Here is a 24,564-nt window from a genome sequence, read left to right as displayed (position 1 = left end):
CAGTTGGATAGGGAAACGTTACAACTGCATTTGACCATTGGCCCCAATCTCGGCCTAAAGTGTATGATTTTATCCTCTTGGGTCAATTTTATACTCTAATCTTATCAACATTTTACTGTGTAGTCTAATCTTAACAGACATGACTGCATCCACACAATGCAGGAGGTTTCTTACCAGCAACATGATGAAAATAAACTAAAGATAGATGATCACATTTCAGATTTACTAATCTGTTCACACTGTTAAACAGTAAATGGTTCATATCCCTTTATGTCTCGTGGTCAAAGCCTAGAGCAGAATAGTACCTTCATAATATTTCCTTCCTAGTCTCAAACTGTTTTTCAAACCAAAAATGTGCAAAAACCTGAAGATGAGTGACTGGATTCACACAATTTGGTCTAATAAAGTACTGAATTAATTCATCACTAGATGGCAGTATAACCTTTACAATACATTGCCTTTACAAAACCATGGAGGTATAGCACTAGACTGACTTTTCTAGACTTGTATTCCTTAGTTCAAGAGTTGCTAAAGTATTACAATAGCCTACTGTAGATGTAAAATATCAAATATTGAGCATGCAGCTGACAGGACAGCGAGAATAGGTGAGTAGGTTTATGTTGTACAGGCATACTGCCTGAAATTAAAAGGTCTGAGAAAACCTGGAATGGTTATTGGATCACCAGTCTCATGTATGCTCTCAGCAGGTTTCATGTCAATCCTTTGGATATTTCTGAGATAGTGTGTGCAAGTGGAAAATGAAAATGTTCTGAACCCTATAGGTAACAGGCATTGACACTAAGGCTTGCCCACCTGCCCCCGGCAGGTAAATAAAACGTCAGGGAAGGTGAAGTTGGCTTTCAGGTTGCCCGACAGGGCAAGTGCTCATTTGAGAGGGGACACAAATGTCTATAAACACAACACGAGATATCTGTCTAAACACCTGAACGTGGCCAGTGCGCTGTCTTCTGGTCTGTGGAATGTAAAATAAGAGCACTATTTACCTATAATGTGCTGTTTTTACTGTTGCTAGTGCTACGTTTAAAAATATAAAATAACAAGTGTGAAACCATAGACATATTCAATCATAGCTACAGTATGTAGGTATTTGGAGGTATTGAGGTATGACATTTTATCGCAGAGCCCCAGAAAGTAAAGAAATAAGTGTTACATTGAGCAGTAATTAAAATCGTACCTACCATTTTATAATGGACGATTTACTTTTCGGGCAAGTAGACCATGACCTGTACTTGCCCGATGGGCAAGTGCCTCTGAGACCTTAGTGTCAACCCCTGGGTAATCCCAACTGAATACTGTAGTTTCTGGTCCCATTTAGAAAGGCATAGGCCTACAGCAAAAGAATAACCGTAATCTACATCTATACTATCAGGGGCATTTGCCATTTGAGTTGGTTTTCCTCCACAGAGGTAGAATGAGAATGTCTGTCAAAGTATTAAGTAATTGTATGTCAGTGAATGTGGGAAACCAGGTTGTGACAGACAGAGCAACCTCTGACAGACCAATTGAGTACCTGAGATGAATAACAGTCCAAGTCCATATTTGATTTTCCATTCATTTTAGCTGATTGGTAGGCTGGAAGCCATTTCAACTCAAATCAGTGGTAGTGTCGATATTGTATCTCACTGTGTGCCACTTTTCTAAAGTCTTGCTACTTTACTGCCATAATTTGCTTTTGATTTAAAAGAAAGAAAAAAAAAGATAAGTGATTCATTATTTATTAAAAGATTTAAACAAAAATATGCACTTTCCACACAGCACTATATACAACAATAAACAAACAGAGCCCTAAAAACGGGACAAAATCTAAGAGCCATATTTCTGAACAGAACTGAATGGGTAGTTAACCACTTGGAACCTAAAACCTTGAATTGGCTCTTGATGCGATCTTGTATTACTCTTAGACAAAAACAGTGGCTGTTGTAAAGGTTGACTTCCCCAATTACACAGTTTAGAGATTATAATTTTTTGACCGAATGCACAAGGAGTTTGTAGACTTCAGGATCAATCGGCTGATGGTGGACTTGGGCCATCTCCCTGAGACCACTTTTGAAACGGGATGCTGTTGTCCAGAGAAAACGCTAGATCACTCGAAGCGTGTGATTTGTCAGGTGGGATATGAAACGGAAGGGTGACTGTTCCCCCCCCAGAATAGGGATGTTGGGGTCAGAGTGGTTAAAAGGCTTTCAGATGGATGTCAGTCCTCTGGGACGTCGGCCTCCTCATCGGGACAGCAGTAGTACTCCACAAAGCAGATCTGACCGTCGTCGTTTCTGACCAGGTATTGCAGCGAGAGGAAGCCCCTGTTGTCTGTCCTCACAGAGGCTTTGGAGGACAGCGCCAGTGCTTTGGTAGACTGCTTCAGCAGCGACATCTTGTATCTGTCCAGACCAACAGGAGAGCACAGTAAATGTCTAATTATGTCAAGCAAGGCGTCATAGGGTTAGTTGAAAACCTTTGTCCTAAACGGTTACTTTTCAGCAAATGGTAAAATGAACCTGTATAACAATAGATCCAATGTAGTTATTTATTCACAGTTCTTAATACTTTTCATTGGTCCAATATTTAAGAACACATTCTGAGCTGCCCAACAGCAGAGGGCGTCGTTTCTCTTTTTGATGAAGGGTTCCCAAATCGATAAAACCCAGAAGAGAAAGACTTAACCACATGTTTTCAAAGATTGTGAGAATAGTGGATCTACAAGCTCACAGCCCTTTTAGATCTGAGCTTGTAGATACGTTCTTTTCACCACTTCTGTAGCCTCGGAAACCCAGGCTTTTATTTTGGCGATACCACTTCTGTATGTGTTGAAATATGGAGATACAAGGAACAATCTTTCTGCTTTAAATAATATTAAAAAAAAAGGACAGCATTCAGTTTGCATAAGGTAACTTTACCGATCTCCAACCTGAAATCTAATACATGTTGAACTGCATCATATTATGAACGTAGGCAGAGAGGGTAACTTAATAAATCAGTTACTTTTCCTAACCTGTTGGATTGTGTTTTGGTGCATTGAAATAGCTCCATCATGCCCGAGTCCTTGGGGTAATCATAATGGGTGTTTCCAGCATTCCCAAACGTTGATAGCCTGAAGAAGAACAGAAGAAAATGCTTACCATACAGTATTTGTGAAGAGAATGCTGTAGTAAAACAATGTTTAGTTAATTCTGTATATAAAAAGGTTTGTAACAAGCCTTTCAAGATCAGTTCTGCTGCATTTTTCAGTTGAAAAGCAACTCACAAAGTAATGCTTTTAGTCAGTACTCGCCTGAAGTATGGCGCTTCAGGAGACATGAGGATCTGGAGCACTTCACTGGTCATGTCCAGCTCAGAGAAGGCTTCCTTCAAACTGTCTGACTGCAGAATCACCTTGATGAAAACCAAGAATATGAAAACCAAATAATAAGTGAAATGTATTCATTTCCAACCCCACAGGGAATATACAGGCATACATAAAGATTACACTAAAGCAGTGGTTCTCAACCTTTTCAGGCCACGACCTCCAAAATAATCACTTTAACTGGGGACCCCCCACCCTGACAAAGTTGAGGCATTACATTTTGTATAATATGGTTCTATTGTGGAAATAGCCGATCTACATGCTCACAACGCCTCGCAACGCTCTGTCTCTAATATTTGACAATTTGGCCAAGGTTTAATTTGTCATTTTAGAGATTAAAAAGTCATTAAATTGTTATTAAATGTGCAGATGCCATGTATACACCTACACTGTGTTGGTTTTACTGTTGAGTGAGAAAACAATGTTGCACAATAAGATAATCATCTGGGGACCCCCCAGGGGTTACTGACCACAGGTTGAGAACCACTGATTAAAGTATAAGATTAATGTCCCTTGATGTCTACTCTGTAGTTAACCATAACCATTAGTGTCACTGACACCTTCACTGACATGCAGAAATCAGTCATGTTCGGGGGCAGTGTCATGCTTCACTCCATTGAGTTGACCATATACATATGGCAGCTTGTACATAGTCTTCATCCTAGTATCCTAGTATTCATCCTACCACAAAGTATATAGGGCTCAAGTGGTTCATGCATCATCGTTATACCAAAGTCATGGTGCATGGTGAAACTACCTTGTTGGTCACATTGGTGCTGCAGAACTCAAAGTCGACGGGCTCTTCTGGTTCTTGAGTGTTGATCTTACACACGGTCACCACCCCTCCCTCTTCCAGGAACAGAGTCAGAGGGTAACCATAACCCATGTAACACATCCGCAGTGCTGTGCTCACTCCTGACAACACAGAGGTTACAATTATAATGGTTGTGTGTGCTGGAAACTGGATACATTTTTTAATCACTCAAAATTTCTATTTTAACACTCATAGCACAGTTTTTAAAAAGGTTTTGGCCTATACCAAAGCAGATATTTTCTAATTCAAGCTCCTGATATTTTGAAGTGAAAAAAAAAAAAAAAAAAAAAAACATGCAACCTGATAACCAATTTTCAATAAGGCCTAAATCAGGTTTAGACATTTGGAAAACAAATACATTGTCAGGCTAATCCAACATTTACCTGGTGTTGTGCTTCCACCAAAGATGCTGAGGCAGTCCACAAGAACAGTAAGATTCACCTGAAAGCCCACGGTGTCTTCTCTGATAGTGAACTCCTGAAAGATCTCAGCCTGGAAGAGAAGGAGAAAAACACATGAAACGGTCTGAGGAACGAGGTAGACCTCCATGTTTGTAGGGCTAGGGGCAATTTACAGCAAATATATCGAAACCAATAACAGACTAAATCTTGATGCTCAAGCAGGTGTTTTTTGCGATATGAATGCGTTTCTTATATATCAAAGAATCAACATGAAAAGATTTGAATAGATTTTTTAACCCTTTAAACGTGTTCTTAGTACTTGGTTGCTTTGTGGCATACAAAAGAAATAGACGTTCTACAATCAGAATCAACTTTGTCAAGTTCACGGCACGTCACGTTGTGAGCTTGTAGATTTGCCCTTTTCACTATTCTTTTTCTTAACCAATAGTCTTCATTCAATGGATTCAAGATAGATGTTTTTTTACTCAGATTTATGTTGGAGTTCATATGACTTAAGTAGGAATTGCTTTAGTACTAAAATGACTTTTGGGGAACCATTCAACCCTGTGATTACCTGATGCTACACAGTAAAATGTTATACCTGAATAAATGCATTAGCTTGCAGACACTTGGAATCTTCCACAGTGACCTTCAGTCCGTTGGGTGTAGCACTGAAGATAGCATAGTCTTTGCAGGTGATGGCTTTCAGTATGTTGGACAGATTGCGAGCGTTGTCCAAACTGGCCACCAGGACGTACGGGCCATCCTCACCTTGAGATTCAGTGGACAGAGGCATGGCTGCACTGAAACCACAAATACATGCTCATTAGTAATGTTAGAAATGGTTTGATTTAGTGGCAAGTTGCATGCATATGTCAAGTCAAACTATGGTTGCCGTCAGGCAGAAACCTCTAATCTCCGTATTTAAACATGTTTTTTTTTCTTCTCGTAATTAACGTCCTACTTGATCATACTACAGTACAGCGTCACACAAAAGCATCTAAATTTGCAGAGCCACAAGGTCGAAACACGTTCTGAGCTTGTAGATCTTGCTCTGAATTTGAATCCTGAAAAGTAACAGTCTTGGACATAATGAGGTTTCCACCCAACAGATGATACATATATATACATAGAACTACTTACAACTTTACAAGTCATACGTAGCCTGTGGCATCTCCCAGTCAGGGTCAACTCACAGCCATTGCCTAGTGCAGTGATTGGTATAAGCACTTGAAGGTAATCAGGGGGTGCAGTGATTGTACCTGCTGGAACCCGGGTAGGCACACACATTTTATGGTTGCATGTATCTTTTACTCTGAATGATTCTATGGTTGTGTATTCTTTTTTCATCTAAAGTGGTCCTAGTTATAAACAAATCTACAAACACATGGATTTTGCCCAGCCCTAACCTCTAGTTCGAAAGAGGGAGATTTCACCCCCCAAATAATCCTCATTTGAAAAAGGTTCTTTGGTTCTTTCAAGGGCTTTGTCCATTTCGTCCTGCAAGTGTACTTATTCTTGCTGTGGTTGTTACAGACTCCTGAGAGTTGCAGCTGAAACAAGTCAGTGGGTGAGTGAGTAGCAGGTGTAGCATGCTATGGAATCTTAACATTTTGCACTAAATTCACTCTTTAGTACACAACTGACAACAAACTGTACAAGTAAATGGCTTTTCCCCTGTATGAGTCCTCATGTGTCTTCAAGTTTTCAACACGTTGACACAGAATTAATAAGTGCTTGTCAGTGTTTGTCAGCTCAGCGAGCGCCTCACAGCAGCTGCTGCTGCACAGTTCCCGCAAACCCCTTCCAGTGAGAGATAAGACACTAGAAACTCTGCTAGAGACAAAACTAACATCAGCACGAGCTTATACATTCAAAACATTAACTACTCACCTAGTTCCTAGTACAAAACATTAACTACTCACCTAGTTCCTACTAGTACAAAATGTTATCCAACACCATGGCATGACTAGTACTACTCTGCCCAGTCTGACTCATTTCACCAGCATCTTTCAGGTCACAGCTGTGCTAGTCCCTACACATCATCCACATACATAGAGTACATCAGCAATACAAAGAATACACAACCATGAAATCATTATGAGTAAAACAAAATACACACAACCATGAAAGGTTGCTGCCTACCCGGGTTCCACCAGAAACAAGCCTGGTGGTGGCAGGTACAACCACTCTCCCAAATCATCATCATGACCCACCTGGTTACCTGTCTATTATACCATTTAGGCAACAGCTGTGAGTCAAAGCTAAGAGGGAGGGTGCCACAGGTTACACACACACAACACACACACAATAGATTCCAGGGACTCTGTACTGTAGGTTCTTTAGGGGGGTCTGAAAGTTGACCCTTACAAGTCTGTAACTCTGACAGTGTACATATGGGGTTCATTTGGTTCCATGTGTACCTTGAAATTTGAAAGTTTGAGAACCACTGGTGTAGGCTATATAAAGAAGATATGTTCATATTTTGTTCAGTCAAAGTCTTGAGAAATAAGTGAAGGTAAAAGAAGAAGAACATGCGCTGAAACGTAAAACAACGAAATAACAAAAGACAACGACTGATGAATAAAACAATAATAATAAAATAAGACATAGTGGAAGCAAGCTGAACTAAAGAAGACATAAGCTACATTAGCTTTAGCCCTAGAATGTCTCCAATGTTCGGTCGATTGACACTCAAATCTGGAGCCATAGAACGCTCCCATTGCGCGGCGGTTAGCAGCGAATCTGCGCGGCACTAAAGTGCAGCGCGTTACTTGTGTACTCACCCAATAATTAATTCCTCAGCCTGGGAGAAAGACATTGTCCTATAGTGTCATATCCATTTGAAAGTTCTGGCTGAAAACATGTACTTTGTAAAATATCACCACTTATCACGAGCCAACACGGACGACTGACACGACCGGGCGAGGGGCCCGAAATGACTGCTGGACTGAATATATCAAAACTTCCTTTTGGAAGCACAAAAGTACGGGGCACACAATCACGCAGGTGGTGTGATTAGTCACCCCACGTCAATCACAGTGTGCCCCGTACGTTTTGTGCTTCCCAAAGGAAGTTTTGATATATTCAGTCCAGCCCAGCAGTCATTCCGAGCCCCTCACCCGGTCGTGTAAGTCGTCCGTGTTGGCTCGTGATAAGTGGTGATATTTTACAAAGTACATGTTTTCAGTCAGAACTTTCAAATGGATATGACACTATAGGACAATATCGTTCTCCCAGGCTGAGGAATACATTATTGGGTGAGTACCTGGCTCAATGACAACAGACTCTCAATTCACCTAGGCAAAACTGAATGTATCCTCTTTGGATCTAGTCAGAAACTTAGCCTAGTTGAGAACTTCACAATTAAAGTAGGTGACACTGTGATAGAAAGAAAAAACCACATCTGCTACCTGGGTTGCATCCTGGAGGCTAACCTATCCAGTGAAAAAATGACCACCAAGGTAATCAATAAAGTCAATCAACGAATTCGCTTCTTGCAAAGAGTTGCCCCACTGATCAATATTAAATCCCGAAAGACACTAGGAGGTGCTCTTATTGGGCCCCTCATTGATTACGGAGTCCTTGTCTGGTATCGCGACGCCCCAGCTGCCTTAAAGCTAAAGCTCCAAACAGCCCAAAACAAACTAATTAGGGTTGTGCTTGGTCTCCCTCCTCTGACCCACCTTACCGAGCATCACCACGAAAGCGTGGGGTGGCTCAAAGTAGCTGACAGAGTACAGCATCTTGCAATGGGCCTGGTGTACAAGATACACTACACCTCCAAGATTCCCATGTACCTGACAAACTACTTCTTAAAGGTCAAGGATGTTCACGATCACAACACCAGAGGCAGCTCCACTAATCATCATCAGCGTAGATTTAACACTAAACAAGGCGCTAACTCGTTCTCCTGCTATACCATCAACATGTGGAACGCCCTTCCACAAGCCCTAAAGGAGAGCAAATCCCTAGCCTCCTTCAAAATTGGTATGAAAAGTCACCTTCAGACAGCAGCTACCCGTGACTTGTAAATAGACTAAGCCCCCATGCTCCCCCCCCCCTTTTTCTTTGTATTCTGCCTTTTGTATTTGATGTTATGCTTTTGAAACTGATATTATCCTAGATAAAGTACTATGTTCTATCCGTCTGTCTTTCAATGTTATATGAGATACTTAAAGTGTGGTTCCTGTGGAAATAAGCCTCGGCTTTCTAGGATCTCCTTTTAGTTGACCTTGTACCAGTGATTTGTACTGTCATGAAACTGTACTTTTTTCTATTGCAAACTTCTAATAAATTCTTCAATCAATCAATCAGTACACAAGTAGCGCGCAGCACTTTAGGGCCGCGCAGATTAGCTGCTAACCGCCGCGCAATGGGAGCGTTCTATGGCTCCAGATTTGAGTGTCAATCGACCGAACATTGGAGACATTCTAGGGCTACATTAGCTTATAATTTTGTCAGAGACATTCATGTTGAGGTATATTGCCGTAAAAGCAAACGTTGTAGGCTATTATCAGTCTCTCTCTGCGCACATCTGTAACATAAACATTATGCATGCAATAAGTGATGTTTTATACATTTGAACTTACATTCAATTCAAAGCTGATGAAGTTGTTTTGAGTTTTGAAGACAGGCGCCTCGCAGAAGGACTACACTTCCGGGATGCGTCGGTTGCGTCATCGCGCAAGGCGGAAATGACAAAACCAATCCGGCGTTGAAAATATGCGATCTGCAAGCTCACGAGACGTTGCGGTTTGACTCCTCGTGAGTTTGTAGATTGGATATTTTCAACGCAGGACCTGACGTATAGCGGAAGTGAACGACGTGTACGTAACATCGAATTTCCGGAGCCTTCGCAGCATCAAAACAGAACAACTGTTTCATTTTTGATAACGAAGATTGTTCGATTTATTAGACTAAATCAAATCATAGCACCACCGACAACAAAGGTGAGCAACAAAGGTGAGTTACTGTGACAAGCTAAGCCGTGACAACACTGATTTAACGGGCTATTCTTTAATTAGGTTAATTACGGAGTGAAAGAGAGAGCGAGAGAGACACACACACACACACACACACACACACACACACACACACACACACACACACACACACACACACACACACGAAGGGCCGAGGAGGGTGATGTACATTCATAATCCGACTAGTAGTGTAATCCAGTATTCATTATGCAAATTATACTAATATAATTACTGTAGATTACAAGTTTAATTTGAATATGACTGTGTTCTAGAATGACAAGCCAACATTTTTGTAGAAATGACTAGATGGCAATCCAACAATATTGTTATTGTAAATATGCTGTTAGTCTAGAATGGTTATCTGTTACGATGTTCATGTAAATAGGACTGTATTCTCGTTATCTCTAACAGTGTTCATGTTCATGTTAATATTGCTGTATTATTTTAGTTGGTAATCTAACAATATTAATGTTGATATATGACTGTTCTAGATGGTAATCCAACAATGTGTAATAATCTGTAACCCCCTGAGATGGTGTCAGCTGTGTCTGGTTTCATGGCAGAGTATGACCATTATTAGATCATCTGCTACTAACATTAAGGATTTTCATTGTTGATTCAATGATTGGATGTGATTAATTTGACCATAATAAAAGGATGGTAACTAAAATGAGATCATGGTATGCGTATCGCAACAAGCGATCTGAACCCAAACAGATGAAGGCTATTCAAATAGTTTAACCTGTTTAATGCTAAATGACCCAGAAGTCAGCACAGTTTTTCATTCATTTGATATATGGACAAGCTGTCACATTTCTTTTTTTTTTACATTATGCAATACTAAGTTAATGATTTGATTGTAAATGTGTAATTGATTACATTTTCTATCAGTTGATTAATTATTTGTTTAATAACTCCATATTAACATAACATCCATATTGACATCTTTTTTCAATCTAGCTGACAGAGCTGATTAAGCCTGTATTATTTTTATGAATGACAAGAACTTCTACAGTTGGAAGTGTACCACGTCGAAAGTGATAGCTAGATACCTTTATTATCCCACAAGGGAAAATAATAATACTTATAATACTACTTATCAGTGCAGGGCAGTTCTCTTGCAGTAATACCCACTGTTGACTGTGCCTTCTCTGTTCAGGTTCATCTTTTTAGGCGTGCAGTCTGAGCCACAGCTATGGTGTGCATTCCTTGTATTGTGATTCCTGTCCTGCTATGGGTGTACAAGAGGTTCCTGGAGCCCATCCTCTACCCTTTCATCTCCCCTATAATTAACATGTTCTGGACCAAGAAGGCCATTCAGGAGACTGGCCCAGCAGCAGGTGACCAAAAGGCCAGTCCGACCAGTAATGGAACAAGCAAGGTAAATCTATGTCCAATCTTTTCTCTTTTATACTCCCCTTACATCGTAACGTTACGCATCATCAACATGTCTCTCTCTCTGACTCACGTGCACTAGTGATGCAGAACTGAATGCATTACAGGAGTTTAGCATGCTCTACTTGTGAAAAAACAACAACAACCAGCCTCTATGTCGTTCTGTGAAGAAAAATGCTTCCATCTCAGAGCTTCCATGACTGGTCTGCTACATCAGCGGTCAATCTTGTGTTTGTATGTTGTGAAATACATGCGTATGCTCAGGCTGTAGTTGTAAGAGAAGGATTTGGGAGACCTGTTTTGGGGCTTTCTTTCAGATAAAGTATATAGAACACTCAATGTAGGCCCATTTAAATTATTTTCATTAGCAACGTTTCAATTAGCTGCTGTCTCTCTGTTGACCACTTCATTTCAGTGGCCAACAAAGCTGACAGTGAAAACCACCACCACTTTTACATCTTATTATAGGCTGCAAATGATCATAAAGCATACACAGAATAAGTCGAGGAATAAATACTCATAATAGATTGAAAATGCATTCTGTCTGTGGAGAGAGAAGTGTAATGCTCATCAAGAAATGAATGGATGTCTTCAAATTGTCTGTTGATCAACTCACACCTACAGTATTTTAGAGACCAATTTCAAGCGGCAACTATGTGCGTATGCGCCGACACCACAGCTACACGACAGTGTCTGGAAAAAAGGTCAACACATTGTTGTGTGCCAGTAGTAGCTGATGTACAATCTCACAACGTGTCACCCTGCTACGCGTTGTGAGCTTGTAGGTCGGCTATTTTCGATGTGCAAAAGCTACATGCAACTAAGTAGTATAACTCTGGCTTCAGAGGCCTGTCCTGTTCTACCCATAAACGTGTTGTGAGCTTGTAGTTTGGCAATTTTTGGCAAAGAGATTTAGAGAGTGAAAAAAAAAGTCTGTATCAAGTACGTAGTTCTTTACAGGTGCATTTGACCAATTCTATCTTTCTAGAGGGTTTAAGTGGTACCGGATATGCATTTTGGCAAAGGTGAAGTGATCCCAGTGTATTACATAGGACAATTTCACAATGAATTAAAATCTCTGCGATGGGATTATTGGGAGCATTTTCTATCACAATAAACGGTAATAAGGATTATGGTCCCATCCCAATGTAATACTGACATTATTTCTTATGTTTGTCTTTCAGCCTGAAAGTAACGGAGACATCACCGCCAACGGAACAACCACCACAGTAGCAGATAAGAAGACCGACTGACAGTTTATTCAATTGAGATACATCTAAAACATTGTGTACATATTTCAGTATATAATATACATAACAAATATATTAAATTAAAAGAATGTCTCCTTGTGTAAATTAGGTTTTTTGCAAGTGATAAAAAAAAAATCTTCTGCAATTCATTTTCATGATCTAACCACATGAAATCTAGCCTCCCCATTCTGGGGCAAACATTAGAGGGAAAATAATGGCAGATCTACCGTAGAAGCTCACAATGCGTGACGTGTTGCAACACAACACGTTGGGAGCTTGTAGATCTGCTATTTTTGGCAAAGAGATTTGGTGTAGATGAAAAAAAGGATTGGACCAAGTTTGGAGCTCTGGGGGATCCCAGTGAACTAAATATATTATAGTGTTTAAGTGATTAGGACATTGGTGGGTGATTGATTGATTGAATATTTTATTAGACATAAATGTAAAACAGCATGAGTACCAGGATTACACCAAGAAAGTTCTTGCTGTCTTGTTTCCATTGGACTCCTTGGAATTTTTGCTACCGCAGTTTGTCATGAAGTGATCATTTTCTTTACTTGTTATATGGCATCATGCTCTACTCAGGCTTTTTACTGAATAAAAGGAAATCTTCAATTGATTGTGTTAATTATTTTCTTCTCTGTAACACAAAATGGTCACTTTTGCAACACAATTCACACTATTATTGAGTCATATAGGTCAACTTCTCTTTACAACTACTACACCATGACCCCTGCTGCCCCTGCTCCTCCCCCAAAGACTTTATCCAACTGCTTACTAACTGTATGTCACCAACTGTATGTAAATCAACCAGCTACTCAACTGTATGTCACCAATTGTAAGTAAATCAACCAGATACTCAACTGAGAAGGTTCTGTTTCAAGGTCTGTCTATAAAAAAGCAGCATTTGGCCCATGCAGTTCAAACCTGTCAACCTCCACTGAGATACTACACATTTCAGACAGCAGCTACAAAACAACAGGTAAGCCTTGATATCCTTTGAACAGAATATATGGAGTGCATGTGGGGGACTGTTTTTTCCTCATCATTTTCACTTTGTATAGCACTTTGGTCAACCTTTGTTATAAATGTTGCTTTACAAATGAGGTTTGAGTCAAGTTATGTGTCTTTTTTCAAGTGATGAGTCCACATGAGTTGTATCCATACATACATACATACATATTTTAATGACTTGTAGTCAGTAGTAAAATAACATAACTGTATCAATACAGTCTACAGCAGGGGTTCTCAGTTTTTCAGGTCAGGGACCCCCAAAGTACATTTATGTGACTATAGTATTTTGTTTAGTTTTGTATACAACTATTTGATTCAAGACTCATTGAAAATAACAGATCTACAAGCTCACAACACGTCACATTGTGACGTTCTGTGAGCTTGTAGATCGGTTCTTTTAAAACATCCAATTATAGAATCTTGAATCTCCTCCAGGGAGGCCCATTTTATCTTCTAATGGTTCAATTACAGAGCCTGCTTCTCAGTTTGTAGATTTCCACATGAAGCCTTTTGCACAACAACTGCCCTCATATATCCAGGACACTACAGATGTATTGAAGGTCCTACAGCTGACTGTATCTTGGTGACTTTAGATGTAGAGTGAGAGTCTTTATACCCTAATATTGACCATGTTGATGGATTAAAATCATTAAATGCTTTGCAACACTTTCTGGTGAACAGACCTACAGATTTTTGCCCCCTTCTGAGTTTATTCTTCAGCTCACTGAATGGACTCTTAAAAACAATGTATTTCTTTTCCAAGACCAATTATAATTATACTCAAGATCGAGGTACTGCTATGGGGGCTTGTTTTGCCCATAACTATGCAAATTTGTTTTGTGTGTTTTCAATTATTTAATGTTAATCTTTTTGATATGTATTTTTTCAGATGGCCCACACAGGAGATGCAGGAGACACTACTAGGAAACGGTCTTGGTGGTCATCGGTCTGTTGTTGCAAAACAGACACTGAAAACAAATCTTCAGATATCAGCTGCATTGTTCTGTCTACACGTCAGACAGGTACAAACCTTAATGCATGATTTTACTAGGCTACTTGAATGTTCCAAAAGTGAACAGCAAACAACACATTAAAGCAGGGGTCTTATAGAGTGTTTGTTCAGTAAATGGGGTCTCCCCATCACTCCCGCACTTTATATTAAACAGAAAATGCATTTTCAGGTCGGGATACTACTTTTATCCAGTCAGGAGAGAGAAGTCATACAGCATACAGGATTAGCAATTGGAATTGGAGCTAATGAGAAATAAGCAGACAAAATTAGAATTGAACAAACGCAATGATTACTATCACAATATAGAGCTATTTAACACTGTTACAGAACAAACACTCATAGCAATGATTACTATCACTATGGAGCTTTCATCTACGCCAAATCTCTTTGCCAAAAATAGCAGATCTACAAGCTCCCAACGTGTCGCGTTGCAACACGTCACGCATTGTGAGCTTCTACGGTAGATCTGCCATTATTTTCCCTCTAATGTTTGCCCCAGAATGGGGAGGCTAGATTTCATGTGATTAGAGCTGTCATGAAAATGAATTGCAGAAGAAAATGTTTTTTTATTTACTTGCAAAAAAAACTAATTTACACAAGGAGACATTCTTTTAATTTAATATATTTGTTATGTATATACTGAAATATGTACACAATGTTTTAGATGTATCGCAATTGAATAAACTGTCAGCTGGATACTCAGAGGACGGTGATGAAGACAACAACACGACCGAAAAGAAGTCTTCGAGGCGTCGAAAAGACCTGTTCACAAGCACAGAGGTTTTCCACAGGGTCGACACTCATGCCATCAAGGCAGGGGCAGAGGTGAGGGGAACGCACACACGCACACACACACACACACACACACACACACACACACACACACACACACACACACACACACACACACACACATTTGAAATGTTTAGTTATGCCCACATAAGCATTAGCAGATAAAACATTATTTCTGTTTTCATTTTAGTCTTTGTAATCAATTATTGTACAAGACAGATATGACAAATTACATGCAAAGAAATGACTGACATATTTAATAAGAAAAAACGAATTGAAACACATAGCCAATCTGCTAATTCGTTTTTCAACGTAACAATTATGATCATTATGCAAAAGTTATTGTTATTATCTTGAATAAGTGATATTGATAGTGATTAGACAATCATGTAATCATTGTGATAGGTAGGACTAGATAAGATGCCCAAATGAGCCGTGGGATCAAATGAAAGCAAAGCCAATAAAAGCATTAGGGAGTGCAGAAGTGAAGCCATGACAGAGTGGGGTTATTTGTGTTAACTAATGTCTTATTATGAATAAAATGTAATGTTGTCCAATCTGTATGGTAGAGTATTATACAATATGACAAATACATTAGGGGTGGTTGTGGTTACATTTTATTCCTCTTTTGTTATTATTTAAACAGCTCCATAGTGCCGCTTTGATGGTCTACTATCATCTCTTATGTTGTGTGAATGTTTGTGTGTGCAGCTGAAGCAGCAGGGCGTGTATGACGTTAAAGGATAACACAGAGCATCACCCATGGAACCACAACAGAGCTGGAGACACTGAGGGCCATCTGGGTGTGGCTGTGTCACTACATAGGTAATATTCACCACATTATTACATTAAAGGAGAAGTTCACCCCCAAAATGACTTTTTTTGGAGACTTGAGTTCAATAATATTTTTAGATTTTCGTCGCATTCCTAAGACAATAATTTGATTACAATAAATGATTACGGAATCAATGGTGGTAAATTTACTCAAATACATTTGTTTGTCTTAGGAATGGGACAAATACAAAAACATATTATTGAACTCAAGTCTCCATGGCGTGAGTAATCAATAGAAACAAAGTAATTTGGGGGTGAACTACTCCATTAAGACCTGATACATAGGTGGGTAATATGTGAATATTAATGTCACATTATTACATTAACACCTGAACCAATACATAGGTGGGTAATATTCACCACATTATTACAGACCTGAGGCTGATTCTACAGTTGTCTACTACACCCTAGCAGTGTTCAGGAGAAAAAAAGAAAAAAAGATTCTATCATACGGATGCTCAAAAGGACCACCAAAATGATGTATGTATTTGGCCGTGGAACCCCCATCTCAAAATATTTAGTTGCAGGGACCCCCCCAGAAGTAAAGATTTCTTCTATTTACATTAACCACTTGAACCCCCCTATTCCTATTCTGAGGGGAACAATAGGCAAAAATAGCTAATCTGCAAGGTCGTAGATCGGCTGTTCTCTGCAAAAGAGCAAACTACAGAGGCAAAGGTCAAGTTTACATGTATTGATGGTTTAAATTAAATAGAAAAATAGATTTCATAGATTACATGTACATGTACATTGTTTGGCAGCACAATCATCAGTGTATTTTAGATTCATGTCAATTTGTGTTTTCAGATATTTAACCACTTAATAAACTTGAGCTTTCACTCTGTACATAGTGTGCTTTTTTCCCCCTCCACACCAAACCCCTATGCCTAAAATAGCCGAGCTTGTAGATCTGCTATTTATGGCTAAAGTTCTACGAATATGGACGCTAGGGTTCAAACGGTTAATATGATAAAGGAGAAATAGAGTTTCTATCACACAAAGATTTGGAGACCCCCCCTGTAGTGACTCTAGGGGGACCCTAGGGGTCCCGGACCCCATGTTGAAGACCCCTGTCATAGAGTATGATGCTTATTGTAATGTTTGCTCATAGAATATGATGCTTATTGTAATGTTTGCTCATAGAGTATGATGTCCGAGGGTACCTGGGTGAGTCAAAGAAGCTGTGTTCTCCAGAGGAGGTGATTGCAGCAGGCAGAGGGGTCTGCAGTGGATACGCTAGCCTCTGTCTGCACATGTGCAGGTAAATATACCCGGGAACAAACCTTGAAACCTACATACATTTATTTCATTTTGACTTTACAGTTTCAATTAGTTTGTTTGTTTAGTTTGTAGTAGTTTATAGTTTTAGTGGTCCAGTCACATGGCAGTCAGGGGTGAACATAGCACATCTACAGGCTCACAACGTGTTTGTAGTACCGTCCATATCAGAAATGTCCTGTAAATTCAGTAAGTGCTTCTTGTTGGGGGCTAACAAAAAAGAAATATATATGTTACAGTTTGTTTGAGGTACCAGTAAGATTGGGGTTGGAGCGCTTGTTTTAGTTCACCTTATGGGCAGTCCCTGGAAGAAGCCCCTGGCTCAGTGGTAGAGCATTTGACTGCATTGGTCCCACGTATCTTTGTTCCTCCATTGTTCTCATTAGTCCCACGCTGGTGAATGCTAACCTGGTGAATGCTACTATGCCTAAACCTAACCCTAAACCTAACCTCAGTAAAACTATGCCTAAACCTAACCCTAATCCTAACCTTAACCTCAGTCAAATTATTATATATATATATTATATATTATTCTGTTCAGACTGATGATATGTTTTTATTACCTGCTATGATCCTAGATTTCTATTTCTATGCATTTGATATATTACCCCGTATTAATTAACCTGCTTACTGTAAATCACTAAGAGCGTCTGCTCAATTCCTAAATTATAAATGCCTAAAATAGTACTACAGGCTTTCAAACAACCCTGCATCTAACACAAAGACACTACCTGTCACCTGTTGTCCCCTGGCAGGGAGGTGGGGATAGGGTGTCAGGAGGTGTCTGGACACGGTAAAGGCGCTGGACATCAGCAGGGGCAGAGCCTGAAGAATGCAGGGTCTAACCACGCCTGGAACGCTGTGCTGCTGGATGGACAGTGGTTCCTCATAGACGCCTGTTGGGGTGCAGGGACAGTGGACATGGAGCGCAAGAGCTTCCAGAAAAGGTGACAATGCTTTGTCTTATTATTGTCACGTAATACTTAGGACTTAGGAGTGTTTAGTTTTAAATCTACGTTGAACATGATCAGTGGAGCAGCCTCTGGTGTTGTGATCGTGGACATCCTTGATCTTTAGGAAGTAGTTTGTCAGGTACATGGTTATCTTGGAGGTGTAGTGTATCTTGTACACCAGGCCCATTGCAAGATGCTGCACTCTGTCAGCTACTTTGAGACACCCCACGCTTTTGTTGTTATGTATGATCGGTAAGGTGGGCCGAGGAGGAAGACCAAGCACAACCCTAATTAGTTTGTTCTGGGCTGTTTGGAGCTTTAACTTTAAGGCAGCTGGGGCATCGCGATAATGAGGATTCCGTAATCAATGAGGGGCCCAAAATGTACTTCTTACAGATGGCCAAATCTCTGTTGTGTCCAATTAGCAATTTACTGACGGACAGAACAAAATGAAACCAGTACTGAGCTGATCCTCAACCCCGCCTTTGTGTCTCTGTCTCTTTTCCAGGTTTAATGACTTCTATTTCCTGACGGAGCCAGAGGAGTTCTTCAACTCCCACTTCCCCATAGAGAAGAGATGGCAGGTTTTAGAGCCTCCCACGAGCCTGGAGGAGTTTGAGAAGAGGGTGAAAAAGACCTCTAACTTCTACACCATGGGCCTCAGCCGCCTCCAACCCAAACACTACAAAGTAGTCACAGGTGAAGAGTAACGTTTGAAAACACTGAGAACCTCTTTTGACTGTAGTGGGATTCATAAACCATGCACTAGGGGTGTGACTGAATTGATTTCACAATATATTGATCATACTCCCTCTTATCTCATTGTAACGTGGCAGCAAATATCAATGTTTTATTCAGGCCGCTACACAGCCCTCACACCTATGTAGCATTGCCGATCCATGAGCAGCACACCTTCATGGTTCATTCACATTGGCAGCTACAACAGATACAAAAATCTGTCACTGTGTCCATGTTGAAGTGTTAACCAACATGCTTGTTGACGTCAGCATACTCATGGGGCGGCTGTAGCTCAGGCGGTAGAGCAGGTTGGCCAATGACCCATGGGTTGGTGGTTCAAATCCCGGCTCCTCCTGTCTACATGTCGAAGTGTCCTTGGGCAAGACACTGAACCTTGAGTTGCTCCCGGTGAGCAGGTTTCCACCGCCATCGGTGTATGAATGTGTGTGTGAATGGGTGAATGTAACGCACATTGTAAAGCACTTTGGATAAAAGTGCTTTACAAATTTACCATTCATACAAGGGCTGTCGCCTTCTATGTCTCGCCCCCCAAAGTGTAGGGTGATTTAATCAATTCTTACAGTGTGCTGGTGAACAATCTTTAACACTAAAATCACATTTGCTTGTTTTCCCCAGTTGACGGTGAGGCCAACGTGTCCATGGACTTCTCCAGGCCCATGAAGTTCATCTACAGGATCAGTCTGCACCAGAACCTGCAAAAACACTCCAACAACTCCTCCTCCAGCTTAAATTCCTCCGGGTTCCTCACCTACTCTGACCGCAGAATGAATCTGCAGATACGCCCTCCCTCGAGTGGCACGTATGATGTGAAGGTGTTAGCCAGCCCTGATCTGACTGCCACCTCTCATAGCTTGGTCTGTTCCTTCGTCGTAGAGTGCCCCACACCCAGAGCCGGCAGGGAGGCGATCCCTGACAACCCCTATAGTTCCTGGGGTCTGCGGCCCACGGCGGAGTCCCTGGGCATAGCAGGGAGCAGCCAAAGGAGCGCAGTAGCCGAGGTGGAAGCGGGGGTGTTTGAGCTGATGTTGGACACCTCTAGGTCCCTGATGGTGGTGGGTGAGCTGGTGCATCCACAACTGGAGCCTGCAGTTGCCAAGCGCTGCCTGGCCATCCAGATCCAACCCCACCGCCTCACATGTCACGTGGTCTGCCCGCTGCCTGGTTTCTACCGCCTGGCCTTGTCCGTGCAGGACTATAACGTTGCGGAAAACCCGGGGGCCAAGTTGCAGAACGTCGCTAACTACCTGCTGCATTGCGGCAGGAAGGTGGTTGGCCCGGACAAGCTTTTCCCCCCTGGCCTGTCCTCATCGTGCGGTCCGGGGACGTGCGCGGAGAAAGCAGGGCTGTCTGAGTTCAGCCACAAGGGGGCTTTCATTAGCACGCCGCAGGGGAAATTTGACCTCACCTTCCACAACCAGCAAGAGCTGAAAATCCTCGCCGTGCTGGAACACGACGAGAACAAGACAGGAACGAACTCCCGCTTCGAACACCACGTCTTCATCACCTACGCCGATAGAAATGTGACGGTTAGCATCAGCCTGCCGAAGCCAGGCGTCTACCGGCTGGGCCTGTTCGCCAAGACGTCTCCCGAAGGTAATCATTTCAGCCCTGTGTGTGACTTTGTCGTGAGGAACAGCTGCAGCCGGCCGGGGCCTCCGTTCCCGAGCGTCTACTCCGCCTGGGGGAAAGGCTGCGAGCTCCTGGAGCCCCGAACGGGGCTCCTGCAGCCTCTCTCCCAGGTGCGCTTCAGGGTCAGGGTGCCCGGGGCGTGCAGGGTGAGCATCATTGCGGAGGGTGGAGGATGGACCACGCTGAAGCCGAGCAACGGCGGGGTGTGGGAGGCGGACGTGTCTACCAGGACGGCGCCGCAGAAGCTGGAGCTGGCCACGTCGTCTGAGGAATCTGGTAGCATGGATATCATGATGGCCTTCGACGTCACGCCATAGGAGAAGGAAGAGTGAGATGCAATGGCGATGATGAAGATGACTCGTTAAGCATGTTGCAATTATTTGCGATTTTCGCAGAAAAATGTTTGCTCGCAACGTGTCGCGATGTGACAAATTGTGAGTTTGTGCATAGATCTGCTATAACCACAATTATTTTTTACTGTAATGTTAAAAGGTTTATTGAAGTAATTTCTTTGCATATGTAGGTTATTAGTCAAGTGTGCCCTGTGCAACTTTTGTTTACATTTTCTTTAGAGTTTTTTCTGTACTAATGTTCAATGCCCAAAAAATAAAGAATGAAAGTGGATGGAGGTCAGGGTGTTTGAGGTCTTCTTCAATCTTCTATGTTTCTATGGTTTGTAGTCCATATTATAGTTTTTTTCCCCCTTGTATGCCTTTTTAGTCTATAGTCTATAGCTTGGCCCAATTAATGCTGCTTGAGCAGCTATAAAGTTGGAATTGAGTAGAATGTACTATATTTCTTCACTTTGAGGCAGATATTTGTTGTCCTTTTTCCACTTCATTATTTAACAGCTTTAGTTTAGTTACTTTGCAGATTTAGATTATTATTATTAAAACATAATATTAACTGATACATGATGTAACATTATAGGTTATTGATTGATTGATTGATTGAAGACTTTATAGAAAAAGGTTCACTGGTACAAGGTCAACTAAAAGGAGATCCTAGTAAGCACTTGGCTTATTTGCACAGGAAACCATTAAAGTATCTCATATTACATTGAATGACAGACGGATATAACACAATACTATGCAAAGGAGACTAAAAGAGTGCAAAATATAGAGTAGATAATTACAAACTAATCATAAAACTAATCATAAGTCATTAACATTAGCCTTATCTTTACAGATGCAAAAGTGATGAACACATTAATCAATCCAATAATATTGTAAAATTAAATATTCTGCACAATGAGTATTTTTGCGTTTAAAGTGTCTATTTCTACATTGTGTTATTTAGCTTAAATGTATAAATATCTGTAGCCTGGCTCCACTCTCTGAGTGGACTGCTTCAGCTGAGTCTGAAATCAGGCTAAAATATCTGAGTACTTTTACCATTAAAGTTATAACAACACAGTCGTTATATATGTTTTATTACGTGACCTACACAATAATGTCTTCATCATCTGTTGCGCTGCGTCATGGACGTAACGCTCTGACGTCATCACGCAAGGGGTCGTGGACGTGGAAAACATGGTGGAGAGGAGCTTCTGGAGTAAACTTGGCTTCTTCCATCAATTCACCAACATATCAGGTATTACTACGACGAGCCACAACAACCCGCGGCTTTAGAGCACGACGTTATAAACCTTTGACTCGCATGAATAGGACGTCAGCTTGAGATATGTAAATATGATAATAATAAATAAGTGAAGACAAGAGGAGCAGAGCACACATCAGTTTGACAGGTAAGAGCTGTTACATGGTCAGCTGATCGAGCTGTTGTACACAGCTCATCTACTATAGCTGCTCTGGTCAAATGTGTACTTTACATTTAAGATTAAAAATGGGCTGTTATCATATAATTATGTTGTTATAAACTCGTGATTTTGTGAAAGATGGGCCCCGGACAGAAGAGATAGACTGCAGTGATTACAGTACAATGACTGCTAGCTAGCCCTGCCTGGAATGGCTGTGATGTTACATAGGCTACATTTTATGTATTCACATCAAGGCCCATTATTTATTGGGCATTTGAGCCACGGACCACCATTTGATGAGATTTATCCTCTCAGGCCCAAAACGTAGAATATTTTGTAATCGTTGGATAATATTTGAATTCCTTACTGTATTGATGTTGGTGCCATAGGAGAGATGACAGGCAAACGTTGATCAAATTAACAATTCTTCCACATTCTCTAATTGTGTAGACTTCTTGTAAATTGGGTAATGCAGATGTTTAACAATGATTTAATTCTTGAGAGCGTAAAATTAAACTCAAGAGTTGGACCTGGCTGTAAGGGTCCATTTGGTTTCATTTTGCACACTCAAAAGTTAAAGATCTTTAAAGGTCCATTTGGTTACCAACTCTCCATCATTTAGCTGTGGACCACCTGGAACCCCCTCAAGGACCACTGGTGGTCCAGGACCACTGGTGGTCCCAGGACCACTGATGTATTCCATTTCCATAAATACACATGACATGTAGCCTACTGTATGTAATATCACATACAGTACTCGTTACTCCATCAGCAGTGTGTTACTCAAACATGTTATTATGTCAAGGACCTCCCCAAATTGATCTTATGCCGTCCCGAAAACAGTTTGTGCCAGGGGGCCGAATTCTGCAAACTGTCTATTTGATTGATTGATTGATTGAAGACTTTATTAGAAGTTTGCATAGGAAAAGGTACAGTTTCATGACGGTACAGTTCACTGGTACAAGGTCTACTAAAAGACGAATAGAACACAGTACTATGCAGTAGATATGTAAAAAAAATAAAATAAATTAAAACAGTAATTCAAAACAAACAGTAAGTATATACAAAGAAGGGGCAGGGGAGGGTAGGGTTGGGCTAGGTTAGTTTTTTTTACCAGTTGCGAACGGCTGGCTGCTGCCTGTAAGTGGTTTTTCAGGGCAATTTTAAAGGATGCTAGTGATCCACACTCCTTTATGGCCTTCGGTAAGGCTTTCCACATTTTGGTGGTATAGCAGAAAAAAGAGTTTGACCCATTGTTGGTTTTGACTCTGGGTTGAAAGTGATCTGTGGCGCTGCCTCTGGTGTTGACTACAAACGTTATGAGTTTAAATAGGGACCCCAATGTAAACAGGTCGATAAGACTTTTTTGTGGTGTCTATCCTTTTATGTGACAATGTACCAGTGAACTGTACTGTCATGTACCTTTTCCTATGCAAACCTCTAATGAAATCCTCAATCAATCAATGCATGGGGAGTGAGAAACCTATGTTCAGATTGAATAATGATCATGCTTACAGTACAGTGCATTCTGTCTTTGGATTACCATTTAGCTGTTGAAGTTATAATGAAATTAACCCACTTTAAAACCTGGTGTCCAAATGATGTGCATGTCATAGTATGCAAACATTCCATCATTTAGCTGTGTGGGGAGTCTCGGGACCTCCTGGAACCCCTCAAGGAGACCCATTGCAAAACCGGTGGTCTAAATAGTATCTGTCTTGGTGATGTGAGTTATGTCAATGAGAGGATAGCAAGAAGGCTATAAGTAAACACTTGAATTAATATTTATTATCATGTTCTCCTGATCTCTTGTGTCAGGAGTATAATAAATGTGTGTTGGTGAAGTTGTGAACTTGTGAATGTATGTAAAATATGTGATCATACTTGTATACCAAAGGTGTGCCTGTCATGAAAGCGTATTCACACATCCTGGACCACAGATTGTCATCCTGTATGTGACTGTACTTCTTGGCCAGAATGGCCACTCCCTAAATGACATTCAAACAAGTATACATGGTTGTCAACCTTTTTAATGTCAATGACCCGGCACCACTGTTTCCCAAACTGTGTGTGTGTGTGTGTGTGTGTGTGTGTGTGTGTGTGTGTGTGTGTGTGTGTGTGTGTGTGTGTGTGTGTGTGTGTGTGTGTGTGTGTGTGTGTGTGTGTGTGTGTGTGTGTGTGTGTGTCACACAACACGCCGCAATGGGACTCGTCGTGAACTTGTACTGTAGATTGAATACTGTATATTCAGTGACTTCAGAGATTTTGTTTGGACTAGGGAAATACTAGGGCATTTAGTATGCTGTCCTGGGGGACCCTGTCAACGAA

At 41.0% G+C, this 24,564-nt stretch overlaps 3 protein-coding genes and 1 pseudogene across 5 annotated transcripts in view; 3 read left to right on the top strand and 1 right to left on the bottom strand.

The window, feature by feature from the left end:
• Positions 1–1,814: 1,814 nt before the first annotated feature.
• On the bottom strand, positions 1,815–9,239 carry LOC308299305 (cell cycle checkpoint protein RAD1-like). Its single transcript, XM_080743049.1, has 7 exons — positions 9,169–9,239; positions 5,178–5,379; positions 4,559–4,667; positions 4,119–4,276; positions 3,290–3,390; positions 3,011–3,109; positions 1,815–2,399 (listed from the first exon to the last, which is right to left on the bottom strand). The coding sequence occupies exons 2-7, from the start codon at positions 5,370–5,372 to the stop codon at positions 2,216–2,218; spliced, it is 846 nt and encodes a 281-aa protein (XP_080599175.1). The 5' UTR covers positions 5,373–5,379; positions 9,169–9,239; the 3' UTR covers positions 1,815–2,215.
• Positions 9,240–9,409: 170 nt separating this feature from the next.
• Positions 9,410–12,821, top strand: c21h18orf32 (chromosome 21 C18orf32 homolog). 2 transcript variants are annotated; one of them, XM_080743027.1, is made up of 3 exons: positions 9,410–9,541; positions 10,721–10,942; positions 12,141–12,821. In XM_080743027.1, the coding sequence occupies exons 2-3, from the start codon at positions 10,757–10,759 to the stop codon at positions 12,207–12,209; spliced, it is 255 nt and encodes an 84-aa protein (XP_080599153.1). In that variant the 5' UTR covers positions 9,410–9,541; positions 10,721–10,756; the 3' UTR covers positions 12,210–12,821. The 2 variants fall into 2 exon arrangements, with proteins under 2 accessions (XP_080599153.1, XP_080599154.1); XM_080743028.1 differs by having other exon boundaries at positions 9,422–9,528.
• On the top strand, positions 12,659–20,794 carry LOC308299567 (kyphoscoliosis peptidase-like; annotated as a pseudogene). Its single transcript has 7 exons — positions 12,659–12,662; positions 14,924–15,057; positions 15,736–15,849; positions 17,002–17,119; positions 17,892–18,083; positions 18,598–18,788; positions 19,464–20,794. The product of its transcript is annotated as a kyphoscoliosis peptidase-like (transcript).
• Positions 20,795–22,185: 1,391 nt separating this feature from the next.
• The window catches only part of dym (dymeclin), a 97,844-nt gene continuing 95,465 nt past the window's right edge, over positions 22,186–24,564 (top strand). Inside the window, exon 1 of the mRNA XM_080743006.1 lies at positions 22,186–22,224. The gene's annotated coding sequence lies outside the window, so the exon portion shown is untranslated. The remainder of the gene's footprint in view (positions 22,225–24,564) is intronic.

The sequence above is a fragment of the Nannobrachium achirus genome (assembly GCF_963921795.1).
Source record: "Nannobrachium achirus genome assembly, chromosome: 15".
NCBI classification, from domain to species: domain Eukaryota; kingdom Metazoa; phylum Chordata; class Actinopteri; order Myctophiformes; family Myctophidae; genus Nannobrachium; species Nannobrachium achirus.
The sequence above is the reverse complement of the archived record's forward strand: the minus strand, read 5'-3'. Positions and strand labels throughout refer to the sequence as shown.